The 14,019-nt window shown below is 26.3% G+C and overlaps 1 protein-coding gene across 1 annotated transcript; it reads right to left on the bottom strand.

Moving 5' to 3' along the window:
- Positions 1 to 1,112: 1,112 nt before the first annotated feature.
- On the bottom strand, positions 1,113 to 13,215 carry LOC136972644 (neuropeptide F-like). The gene is made up of 3 exons (XM_067267244.1): positions 12,916 to 13,215; positions 5,330 to 5,372; positions 1,113 to 1,413 (listed from the first exon to the last, which is right to left on the bottom strand). The coding sequence occupies exons 1-3, from the start codon at positions 13,089 to 13,091 to the stop codon at positions 1,363 to 1,365; spliced, it is 270 nt and encodes an 89-aa protein (XP_067123345.1). The 5' UTR covers positions 13,092 to 13,215; the 3' UTR covers positions 1,113 to 1,362.
- Between the last annotated feature and the right edge of the window lie 804 nt (positions 13,216 to 14,019).

Here is a 14,019-nt window from a genome sequence, read left to right as displayed (position 1 = left end):
AATTGCATCTTTATTTAACGTGTTTTGTTTAATTTCATTTGTTATGTTGTAATGGAAGCGGAAAAAAGCTTTTTTTCAATTTTGCAGCAAGGATTTTGCTGTATTCTTGCCTTTTAAATTATTTACGAAATTATATTGTATGTGTAATAATGATGATAAACTTAAAACTATAAAAGTTTAGTTTTGGAAACTGAGTGAAAATATTATATTGAAACTTACTGTAGATATCTATGACTTAACAACATTGTGCAGTTTCAGTTATAATTATTCCTTGACTTTATAACGAATTTAAAAATAAGGAAAACTCAAGTATGTCAGAAGAATTATGAATTAAAACTATTTGAAAAATAAAGTAATTTATTAATTAATATAAAATAATTTTACCAAAGTGTTTAATAAATTTTATTAAATGCTTTTATTTAACTTGTTTTGTACGTTCTCAAATCTTGCAACTCAAATTTCATCTACTTCTAATTAAGATGGAAGGTGGAACTTTAAGGATTTACTTAGATATGTCCTCCAAGTTTCACCTTCTGTCTTAATTAAATTGAAATAATTGAAATAAATATTGTAATCATCATTAAAATGCCTCACCCCAAAACCCCAAAAAACAAAACCAAATGTAGAATTTAATCATGATGTGTGTGTAAATGCGTTGTAATGATGCATACGGTGAAATTGGATTGAATTATATTGTTTAATGGCACAAGGTCTTCATGGGCTATACGGTGGTAGTGAGGTCACTCTACCATCTCTCACCCCAAACGCAAAAAACATGACCAATAAAGGTGTTTATTAAATTTTTTAAATATATTAAAATTATTAGATGATATATTTATAAGAATAGATATTGTTCACCTCTTCAAAATTTATTACTAAATTTTTTACTATATCTCAATAAAAACAATATTATTTTATCTGTAATTTATATAGTTTGTTGACAATGTGAAAATATATTTCTTCAATTTTAAAAGCTTGTTTTAGTTTCATTAACTCGTACTCCATGTTTTTAAATTTGTTTAATAATAATATGTCTTATCACACTTTATATATTTTTGCAATTGAATAATGTTGGAATTTTATTTTCTCGTATAAAATTCAGAAAAAATAAATTGCAAGTCTGTAAGAAAACTTTAATGATTAAAACGTCTCATGATCGATACACTTCGGTTTTATTACTTAAAGTGATAATTAAAATTATTACATATTCACTTTCTTTCACATTAAAGCTGGTGTATTATTTCATCACATTTATACTTAATCTACTTATATCAATGAATGAGGATAAAATAGGGTATTTTTCTTTAAATAAAGAGGGGAAAGAAATACATTGCTGGGATATAAACAGCAGATAGAACATCTTCACCGTCGGAATGATGGTTTCATCTCATTCTTTCCATTTTCATAAGGAAACTGGAAGTTAAAAAATTAAAAATTATCTATAAGAAAGTATTAAAATGCTCAAAAATAAACAATTAAAATTATTATTTTATTGCTTTAACAAATAATTTAAAGAATAATACGTTATAAATCAGCATTTAAATTACTTTTATTTTAAGAAACGATATGTAAAATCATTATTTAATGAATTTAAATTGAATAAATTAAAGCTTAAATTTTTCTATTATATTCTTGATCATGTCTTAAGAATAAAAGAAAGAAGCAGTAAAGTATTAATGAAATTCATTGCATTGGTCGAATTCAGAAAAATTAGTATAAATTTATAGTATAAGTCAATGCAACACATGGGCTATCTACTAAGGATGTGGGAAACTACGGGAAAATAATCCCTATTTAGGTATTAGACAGGAAGAAAATCCGGGAAATACAGGGCAGCCCATTGTGAGATGCGAACCCGCGACAAACTTCCAGTTTTCAGTGGTTTTATCAGTATCTGGTAGGCGAAAAATTGGTATAAATTTCAGCAATCGACGTACTACAATTGATTAAATCATTATGAATTATAATGTCAAACAAAATATATTAATAAATCTGAAAAACTGTTATTAATAAAGTGTATAAATTAAAACAAAAATAGCGAAATTACATATCCATTACTAGATTTAGACAAACAATCCCATATTTTATAAGTACTACATATGAACTAATAAATAAATAATAATATAAGAAAATTTTCTTGTTGATAACATTTTTATAACTATTTATACACTATGAGAATCATTCTATCGTATTAGAACTTAATATATATAATAAAATAATGTTTTTATTATAGATATAAAATACTTTTATTACATTTTTTATACTGCACCAAGGCCATGACTTGGAAAACAAGTTAAAAATGTGCACACATTTTTAAGATGTGCTGTTTTAAAATAGGATAAGTCGATCTTATATATTATCCAGCAAATTAATCTTACTGTCCTATATACTTTAAGCAATATTCCTTCGCTGTAAACAATTTTCAGAAAGAATAAATTTTATTTTCGTCATTTCTCGCTTGCTTTAATGACGTGACCAAAATATTGCCATAGTAAACATTTAAGCTTCATTAAATTTATATACTTACAAAGGATGTAGCCTGTTCTGTTACAAGTAATACATCCATTTTAAAATAATTTATTGATTATTTTTAAATTCACTACTTCAATAAACTTATAAAAGAAAAAAAAATTTTTTATTTAACGAATGCTAGAATAGTTTGAAAAAAAAAATTTTTAATTAAATAAAGATTTATTCTCTGTAAGAACATTCAGGGGAGAAGCCACTGGAGAAGTTTGTGGGTCGTTTCTCCTCCAATGTCGAGAATTCCACTGAATAGTCGGCGAAGTCACGCAACCGAAAGAAGAAAATAAATAAATAAAAATAATAACAACAATATATTTTTCCGAATTAAGAGAAATACAGAAGGATAAAGAAGGGTAAGGTGAATGGGGACAAGATGAGCCAATCTTCTTGACAGGACCAATACGTGGGCTTTTTATGGGATCCGGGAGTAGAGAGGGTCTCCTCTACTCCCTCTCTACTCCCTTCTAACAAATAAAACACGTAGAATGTTTCTTTATTAATAAAAAGAATTCATAAAGATTTTATTTTTGTTAGTAAAGATAACATTAATTTATAGGGGTAGTAACCATTACGGAGTTGTTAAGTTTTCTTCGCCTGGGGAAAACTTTCCAGCTCTCCTCTTTGAAGGTCCTGAGTGGCATTCGATGTGAACTGTCGGTATCAGACCTAAGTATCAGTCGCCAAAATCAACCTTCACTCCTAATGATAAATGTCTAAATACAGTCCTTTGAACATTAGTATAAAGATCAGAGAGATTGTTTTCATTATTATTCCCATGTGTTCACTTTAATTTCCACTTTACAGGCAATTTGAATTTAAAATGTTTCGACCTGTTGGTAAATATTTGAATACCTGTAAGCAATTTACATCTTCAATAAAGCGAATGATATAAAAATACTTCATTTAGATTGAATTCATTTTATATACGAGGAAGATAAAGAGAAAAAATAATCGATTATCCTAAAATGTAACAGGTTGTTTGCATTCTCACTAAACACATAAACCAAAATAAATAAGATAATGCAAGAAAACTTCGATCTTAATACAACTTAATGCCGTTTTTTATAGAATTATTTATAGAATAAAATAAGCAAATATTGTTAACTAAATTATAATTACAACAAAGAGAAAAGATAATCAAATTATTCAACATTAATAATTGAGTTAAGTTTACAAATTAAAAATATTTTTAACGAAGGGTTTACATATACAGAACATAAATGGGATAATCGGGAGCAGATTCAGTGGTCCAAAGTAATGACATTTGCTTATTATACTTACGGCCGGAAATATGTGCGAGCGGTAGAGGACTGCAAAGTTCTGCTTAGTGTGAAACTCCAATGCAATCAGAAAAATGTCTTGTGAGACGAATAGTCGTAGAAGTTAAAATATCTTCTAAATAGTTTCGGCAGAATATCATCAAGAGATGCGCGTTATATAACGTAGTCGCAGGCTGCCACTTCGAACACTTTCTGTAACATTGCACAGAGCACTAAAGCGTCAACACACAATAAATATCCAGCAATAAACAAACCCATTTTCCAACAAATGTGTATTTGTGATATGTCTTACTACCATAGGAATAACAGCATTAAGCAAAACTTCGTGGCCCTCTATCGCTCACATGACACCCAGCCTGTAGCTAGATGGGAGCCAGGGCACCTGTAGAAAATTGAAAACTATTGAGTTACTCTTGTGCCTTGTTCCAAATGACTAAGTTCTGCTTATATATCTATCCAAAAAAACTATAACGTTCAAAATTCGAATAATTTTTGCATTGATTTGTACGTACTCGACATTTATTTAATAGTATTATAATATATTTTAAGAATATTCTGGGAAAGGGCCTCAGACCCTTTTTCTCTGGGGTATGTGATTTCGAAATCCCGATAAAGTTATCCCACAATTTGCTAGAGATACTTCTGCTACAGTCGTTCTAGCTACCACCACGACACGTTTCCGGCCGTAATTATAATAAGCAAATATCATCATTTTGGACCACTGAACCTGTTCCCGATCTGCGTAACATCATCTCATTTACACCCTGTACATAAAGCTAAATTAAATGTTTATTATAAAATATATTTTTAAAATTATGATCAGAAATTTTCAATATTTTAGAGTTAAAGTTGAAAAATAATTCAACTGATTAAAATCATCTCCGAAAATTGTCTATTTCTATTATTCGGCACTTCTCTAACCGATTATAGAAAAGAACGTTTTTAAAATTTATATTTCATAATTCTTTTCTTTAATAACACGACCAAAAAAAAATTATATAATAAAGATTTAAGAGTCATAAAAGCACAAACGAGTAACTAGAAATGCGATAAACTAAATAAATGTAAAAATAATTCCGAAATAAAGTATTAAAAACATATAAGTGACGAAATTACTGTTATAGATTCCATAATTTTTTTAAATTACATTTATGGACAGAAGATATTCTTTTGTGTTCCAGAGATCTTTTTAATATATCCAATTAAGTTGATATGTAGAAGTTAAAAACACGGTAATAAAATAAAGATAGATGTAATTCTATCATAACAATAAATTTTGATGCGGTTGTTTCTCTGTTTTTATATTTTATTTCACTAGTAACCTGGATTGTTAAACAGAAAGAAAACGGTTTATTTTCAAATACTGCAACAAGGATTCTCTATATAATGAAGGTCACGTCCTAAACGTGTTTTACTATCAAGCTGTACTCTTAAACTTAAACTTACCTTTTATAAATTTGAAAAAGTTTTTATAGTTATAGAAAACTTAACATTAAAACAACAAAAAAATAAATAACACTTACCTTCGGAAACATGCTTTGGTATTTATCAGCGCTTCTTCCAAACCTTAAAAAAATGCATTATTTTAAAAACAATTTTCTATTTATATTAAAATATATAAAGTAATATTTAATAAAAACAAATTGAAATTATTCAGATATTTAGTTTGTCAATGGTTTTAAATACGCTTTTCTTACTTCGTTACGCCATTCTTTTTATGATAAAATCATTAAAAACCTAAACTAACATAAAATTTTTAAATGTTTCAGTTATTTTATGAATAAAATTGAATCAACAAAACTTTCCCTTATTAAAAAAAAAAACGTTTCTTTTAAGATTTTAATGCAAAAATGATCTTAGTTTAATGGATAATCGCTGTTATTACTAGTGGCTGTGAATACGTTTACTACGTTCAGTAACTACATGCTGCTGATATTATGGATCATAAAACGTTTCCGATATTTTTATACACTTAAATTATCGTAGAATTTTCCGTAAACTTTGTGGAATTTAATATAATATAGTTGTTTACTTTCTTTCCGGTCATTCCTATGATATATATTTATTTTACAGAAGACATTGGGCGTTGATCCATACTTAAACACGTATCTGAAAATTGAGTATTAATGAAACGGTTTACGAGATTTTACACAAAATTGGAAAGGAGTATTTTTTGTTGAGGGATTACGATACTTTATATTATAGTCGGAGAAGAAAGCGACATTTTGTATCCTCGCACGCCAACATCGCATCTAAACGAGTTACACACGTCAACAAGGAATAACCAAATCGCTCTGGGACACCAGGAATGACAACTTGTTGACATTTCAAGCGATTTATCGCCATTCAATCTGTCCCCGGAGAAGATACAATTTTCATTGGTAGCGACAAATTGACATTAGAAGCGGAGTGACAGATGATCTTTCGACAATATAAATTTTCTTTCGGGATTCCTTAATCCAGAAAGATATTTTTAACTCTGTCTTATAAGTTTTAAGTCTCTTTTCTTCATATTTCTTAAACATGAGCATAGATCCATATTGGACAGAGAGGGCATAAGTTATCCCCAATATTTTTGTACTGGCAAACTGTCCCTCTCCCAGCGTATTTTTACCTTATACCATATTACAAAAATTAGAATTGGAAACAGTACTGTACATCTCATTTTTTATATTCACTCAAAACCCGACAATGAGAAGTGTTTCTTACTCGTTGTCGTTGGTCTGTCTCCCTCAATATATATATATATAAACTTTAATTTTAAGGTATAAAAATATAAAATTGACTCGGAATTGCAAAAATTACTTATTTTCTAGAGTGTTTATTTGTTGATTAAACTAAATAATGTGAGAACACAACGCAAAGTGTTTACTTTATACTATAAAAGTTTAATCCGAGAATTTCACGTCAAAACTTTAATTCTAAATAATAGCTTGTTTTAAAAAGAAAAAAAAAATCAAATTTAAACGAATAAATATATTTCAGAATTTAAATTTTTTAAACATTTGATATAAATATTTTTTTAAATTTTTTAACTAAAATAATACTAGTTACTTGTTTCTATCGTTACAAAAAAGGTTAAATTTTGGCAAAATAAATTTCTTTTTAATAAATTAAAAACTTAATATAATATTTTAAATAATATTACAAAAATGATTAAATATTAATAAGTTACATCGTAAAAAAATGTTTATCTTATCATTAAAAATTGTAGGGGGAAAATCAAGCTAAAAATTTCATTATTATTTTTTTTTAGACTAATCGTTTAATTGTGCTTCACTTTACATTTTTAAACTTCCGAAAAGTTTGGCATACTATAAAACTTGTCAAAGTTTTCCATCGAATAACCTATGTAGCTTCTTATGTAACCTGTGCAAAATTTTATTTTTGACTTTTTTTTTCTTTTGGAAACATAAAAAACAAATACGATAAAAATGATCGGGCTTTATTCTAAGGCTTCCTTTGTCCTGAGCCCTATGTCTGTGCACCTCTTGTACCTGACTAGTTAAGGCATTAACCTGATGTATAATAACTTTACATTCTCAAATTATATCTTTCATACGATTCCTATGCTCGTCAGAAGCGTTTATCTGGTATAAGAACAGTTCTTAATTTCAAAAAACAATATCCGATTTTAAAAAACTCACAAAAAATCAGATGTTTTCTTATAAAGTGAGATTTCTTTTTACTCGTAGTGAAAAACTTTTTAAATGATATTTTCGCTATAGAAATTATCTTTATAACCAAATACAGATTTTATTATTTTTTTTAAACCTATCGCAGTAATAATATAATGTTTGTGAAGATCGATTTTTTTGTTTAATTTAATTGTTTTTTGTTTAATGATTAAAGTTTGGAAAAGACTTGACTTTTATGTACATAAAACTACCTTCTTAGCAATGATAAGATGATATGTAGTAAAAATATACAAATTTGTTTATTTTAATCATTAAATTTTAACGATGAAAAATGACATGGTATACTTTCAAACTTTACTTTTTTTAATTAAAGAAACTAATATTAAACTCAAATTTTCCTTCATTTTTTAAACAATTTCATTAAATACTTTATTGTTTTAATAACTTTTCTACGGTGTTTGCTTTTTTTTATCGCGTGTCTCTTCAGTATTAAAATACAACGCAACGTTTCCGATGTTGCGTCGCGAGTATTTTACTATTTAAGAGCTTAAAACTCTTACATAGAACCGAAAATACTTTTTTAATATCTATAATACAATTTGCTGAATTAAATAATTTAGAAAACAATATTTTGCGTTGTCAGGAAAATAATTTAAGATATAGCAATATATTTTTTAATATTTTTAAAATGTTTACTAAATATAATAATCATCATTTTAAATTAATACGATTTAGTTTTGTTAAATTTGAGCGTAGAGCATTGCGTCGCTTACACTATATCAATGGCTGCTGTAATAAAATGGATATTATTTATATAATGCAAATTTTAAAAATAAGCTGTTTTTATATTGTAATAAAAATAAATAATATCGAAACATTTTAAGAGAAAGTTTTCGCGTATCAAAAGAAACTTCAACTAATTACATTCTCTTTACTGAAGTAATTATCGAAGTGTAGAGCATTATGGATAGATATTTTCAAAAATACGTAAGATATATATGTATAAACTTTCATACGATAGGTCTTTATGGTAAATATAATATGATTTTCAAATTCAATTGTTAAGAATATTTAAATTTTATAAAATTAACATAATGTTTTGGTGTATTGTCTTAAAGATACCCATAGGAACAAGTAGAAATACTAAATGTGTTTAAGTTGTGCGACGAGATAGTATGATAAGTTATTCATATGGAAAATCGTATCAAAACTGTATAATAGATTTACACTGCTCATGAGGTTAACTAATTATTCAAACTCACTAACGCATTAAACAAATAATTTAAGCTACAACTTTTTAATTAATTAACTTCAAATAAATTAACGTTATTAATACATCGTTTTCTACAGGAAATAGAAATATATTTTAATTATAAAAATTCTAGTGAGTGTCTTACATCTTTAAAAATAAAATGAATGCCATTCAGAGGATAATGCGGTGAGCGCAACGCAATATCGCGACTCTTGCGTTATATCTTTTATACACATTGTCACGACGCGTATCTCTTATAATTCCTGCATAAATGATGAGATGGATCGCATTGCGTCGCGTCGTCGCGACTTATCGCATTATCAATTAACGTGTCATTATCCCCTTACAATTCCTTCATAAATGATGAGATGAGTCGCGTCGCGTCGTCGCGACTTATCGCATTACCAATTTACGTGTACGAAATTTAAACTATTTACATAATACGACGCGACACAATACCTATTTAAAATTAATATAAGAGCATTGAAAAAACATTATTCTAATACAAATTTTGCTATTTTATTTGTTCAATAAATAAATAAGATTGAAAACAAATGAAAGAAAAATATAAAACTAATTTAAAGCATAAATTATATTGAATACATTCATACTTTCTTTAATTTTTAAATAAAAAAAAAATTACTGTAAGCTAAAGAAAATTTTATTTTCTGAACAACCTTAATAAAAAAAAATTCTTTGGTTAATACGAATTGTTAAGAAATTGAAGAAGAATTGTTAATACGTTAAGAAAATGATATAATGACATTTAGAAATTTAAAAAAGTATATGTTTTAATTATTATTTAATTGCTAAAATCTTAATTAAAATAGTTAATTATCCAATATTTAGTTAATTGATCAATCACTAAAAGCAATCAATTTAATTACTTATAAAGAAAAATTAATTTTAAGTTGTCGATTATCAACGAATCCACTTTAATTTGAAGTTATCCACTTATAAAATATGTTTAATTGTTAAAATAAGATTTTTATCACGTATAATTCTATTTAAAAATTTATTTCTTACATTTTAGTAATGAATTACTTCAATTTTTTAAGAATAATTTTGAATTTTTATCGAACGAGCGCTAATTACATTTCGCTAATTATGCAAAGTTAAAACAATGAAATCGAATTAAATCAGATAATTTTCATTTTAATTAACAAGTTAATTTAATTTTTACAATATTCTTCCGTTATTTTCTTAAATAAATCTGTTACAAATATCTTTTATTGGATAAATTTTCTTAATGTAAAAAGTAAAATAAAATTTGTGAAATCTTTCGAAATCGTTAAGAGATGAACTTAAATTCATCTTTTCTATTAGGACATTAATAGAAGTATTTGCCATTTAAGTGCGATAGAAATTTAAGTTGTCTTACGAGTATTTCCAACTTAATTAAATAAATTTGTAACTTTACAAATCTTACATACGAGAGGCACTTTTCATAAATTTAAATCTTCTCATAAAGATATTAATGTGATGTTTCATTTACATTTTATACTAAATTATTGATAAAATTGTCTTTAAATATTTTAAATATTATTTATTGCAAAAATTTATTAATTTTACTTGACATTTAATTTAATTTTCATCGAAAACTGTTTAATCAAATTATCAAAATTTTTATTATTTATAATTAAATTCAATACAATTGCAAATATTTATTAATTTTATACAGTCAAATCTCTGAACAATGATCACTGACGGTTTTTGCAGGTTATTTTATATAAATTTGCTCAAAAATAAATTCCTGAAAATGGCCGCTGTTTAGAGGTGGCCGTTATTAGGAGGTTCGGTTCGGCTGTATTAAACAATTTTAAATATTTTCCAATTTGAAGAAATTGTACACCTATACTGTAAATTTCCACTATCGTTCGTTGTCTGCTGCCCTTCCTTAATCTAGAGAACGGTGTTATATAGATAAAAGTCGAGATCAGATATAGAAAGCTCAAGGCAGGCCCGATTAACTATATACGAATTTCCGTTCGAGACCGGAAGTCACGTGATTTCAATTCAAATATTTTCCTTAGAACGGAGTTACATAGATGACCGACATGACTCTGTTGTTATCAGGAAAAGTATGATGTACAGGGGTAAAACATATTCTAAACTTTAGTGGATTGTGATGATGTCACAATAATTTTTGCTCGTATTATGTTTACCTTTTTGTGTGTGTTATCATGAGAATTTTAATAAGTATAGAATTTCGTAAACTGAAGTTAGTAATGTTTCCAAATAAAAGTCGCATCGCGTATCAGTCGCGCGGCAAATGCGGCGCGCAAGAAATGTAAAATTTTAATGAGTAATTTATTTAATTTTTTTACGTAAATCTTCGTACTTGATATATCTAATTAATGTTAATTTATATTTTCAATTAATATAAATTAATATCTGAATATTCTCAAATTATCTTCCGTAGATTATCTAAATTTTATATTTATATATTTTTAATATTTTAATTATAATCTTCATTGAAAAATTATTAAATTTAGTTAAATTATTATTAAACTCATTAAATATAATTAATTCCTTTCGAAAATTTAATACATAATTTAAATGTAATTAATTACAAACTATAACAAATCCGTAAATTATTAAAGTTATGAAAAACTTTTTAAATGATTTAAATATAATTAAAAATTAATATAATAATAAATTTTATGATTTAAAAATAATAATTTTAATTAATTTGTAATTTTATTTTATTTATTATTTAATGTACTGTATATATTTTAATATTATAAGGAGTATGATATGTTTGCTTAATTTTAACTTTATTATGACATTTTAATCAGTAAAAGTGTGTAATGTTTTTTAAATATTAATTTAATTTAGGCAGCATTAATAACATTTAATTAATTATTTTTATGTTATGTAAATTTCTCAGTTATTAATTAAATAATATATTTTCAGAAATTATAAATCTTTCTATTTAATTAAAAAATACATAAAAAATTTCTATGTAAAATACTGAAAAAAAAGTATTTGTAAAAGTGCGCATTATACGCGAATATCATAACTTTTAATAGCCGGCATTTTTTCAAAATCACCAGATTTAAATTTATCACTCGAAAGACGATTAAACATTTATCTAGATTATAATTTATTACATATTTTGGTGGTTTTATGGACGTTAACTTTCATTAGTTGGCTTAATTATGGAATGAATGAAGACGTTAAAAATCCATCAAATATAGATGTTATCTAGCTTTTGCTATACTTTACACCATTTACGACCTACAGGTGCTATCTAATTCAAAGAAAAAATCGCATTATGTATGTCTTTAGGTATTATTAAGAAAGATCCATGTCATAGGCTATCCATTAACGGTCTAAAACATTTTTCACGGTTGTAGATAAGTAAAACTATTTTTTGCAAGGAAAAAAAGCTAAAATTTTTCTATAATCGTCGCATAATGATCCTGTAATCTCCTTCTTTGCAGATAGACATTCGTTAGTATTTTTATAATGAACGTGAAAAAATATCATCTCGTATTTCTGACTTGTTAAATGCCGTTCACCTTCGTTCAATATCAAATAATTATTTTCTTAAATTTATAAAAAAATAATTACTTTATTTAGAATTACTTGAGATTTTTTTCTTTCAGATTTTAATTTATTTTTAAGTCATAAGCTTTGAATAAAAATTTCAGGATTAATTTTAATATTTACCTTAATTTAAACATTTTTATTTATATCAGATTAAGCTTAAAACTTTAATTGAACTTAAAAATTTACTTTTTATGATAAAATCTTTGTAATTTTAGCGTCGTTTTAAAGTACGTCGCGTCGCTTCGCGTGTCACGCGCGGAAATATTATAGATAAAAGAATATATATATAACTCAACTTCGTATCGGATTTTTAAGTTGTAAAATGTTACAAAATGTCATACAATTAAATTTTTATTATCTCTATTTTTATATTTATAATGTATAAAATGAAATTTTTAATTTTTGAGAAAGCGCTACGCGATACGCGCGTATTAAACACTTTGCTACATTAATTATTTCTTCTTTTCTTATTTTTATTAATAGCATATATTTTTATAATAATACTTTGTATGCTTTTAAAAAATAAGAAAATAACTGGACGTTTAATATTACAAAAGTCGCGCAACACGCGAAAAAGAGCGCGAAAGATAAAAACAAAAATTTCCTCCAATTTAAATTATTTTAAAAAAAGAAAATAATAATTGCGAAATTCTAAAATTCTTACCTGGGTCTGGCTTTTTGAGAATATAATCTGTCCAATTCTTCCAAGTAGCGCAACGTCTCGTAAACATTGTCAACGTCTACATAAGCAGGACGTGCTTCTGCACGCTCCGAAAACAATGCTAAAAGTATACCCACGGATATAATGCCAAAAAAAATATTTTTATGAATTCTGTTCATGTTTTTTTTCGGCCAGATATAGGATATGCCCACAAAAGGGATACTTTTAAAGCAGTTGAATTGGTGTGAGCAAACGGAAGTTATATTTTAGTCTCTCTTCACAACCAATGACGATTCCGGGTATTTATGCCGATTCTACTAATGTTAGAAGGCGTGCAATCGCCCACCTCTTCCATCCTCACGTGATTTTCATTTATCTCCCATCAACCAATGGAGGAGAGGAACGTAGTCTTTCGAAGTTTGTATTGGTCGAAAGTATTATCTTACTCTTTTCGTCTATTAATATTTTTGTCTTAAGTGACGAATATTCGACGTCCTTCGATCTCGTTTTGACCTTTAACTCGTAGAATGCAGTAAAACGTAGCGAAATTAAATTCACTCTCATCACTATAACTCGATCTGAAGGACGGTGTTTATTGTATAAAATTCTATTCTACATTTTTTATGTTATCTTTTTCCTAACTAGTACTATAACATTTCCTATTTTAATTTTATATAATTTATTTTTCCTAAACTCCCACACTTTAATTTCTTTAGGTTTCTCTTTATCATTTTTTCTTAACTGCACAACTTTCTTTATTTTATGGTGTTATTTTTAGCATAATTAACAAAATCTTTTATTTCTCTAATTATTTGAAATCATTTTTACATAATTTAACAACGTTTTTGATATTTAAATTATACAGAATTAATTTAACTTTATAATATTTTTCATAGTATTGATTTGTATAACTTGACACATAATGCTTGATTTTTCTTCATTTTTCTAAAATGAAAACACTGTATTTTTCTATTAACTAGTCTTAAATAGTTGCAGATTATATCCTTTTATCACTTATATTATATATATATCTTGTCGTATGTTCAGTACTATGTGCATAAATACAAGCAGTTACTATGCATAACACTAAACATCTTTTCATAATGA

This window comes from Centruroides vittatus, unplaced genomic scaffold (assembly GCF_030686945.1).
Source record: "Centruroides vittatus isolate TY-2023 unplaced genomic scaffold, ASM3068694v2 contig_299, whole genome shotgun sequence".
In the NCBI taxonomy this organism is placed as follows: domain Eukaryota; kingdom Metazoa; phylum Arthropoda; class Arachnida; order Scorpiones; family Buthidae; genus Centruroides; species Centruroides vittatus.
The sequence above is the reverse complement of the archived record's forward strand: the minus strand, read 5'-3'. Positions and strand labels throughout refer to the sequence as shown.

Coding starts and splice junctions, on each gene's coding strand:
- LOC136972644 (XM_067267244.1), bottom strand. CDS start 13,091: ATGAACAGAATTCATAAAAATATTTTTTTTGGCATTATATCCGTGGGT. Junction 5,373..12,915: donor TCTCAAAAAGCCAGACCCAG/GTAAGAATTTTA, acceptor CATTTTTTTAAG/GTTTGGAAGAAGCGCTGATA. Junction 1,414..5,329: donor ACCAAAGCATGTTTCCGAAG/GTAAGTGTTATT, acceptor TTTAACTTCCAG/TTTCCTTATGAAAATGGAAA.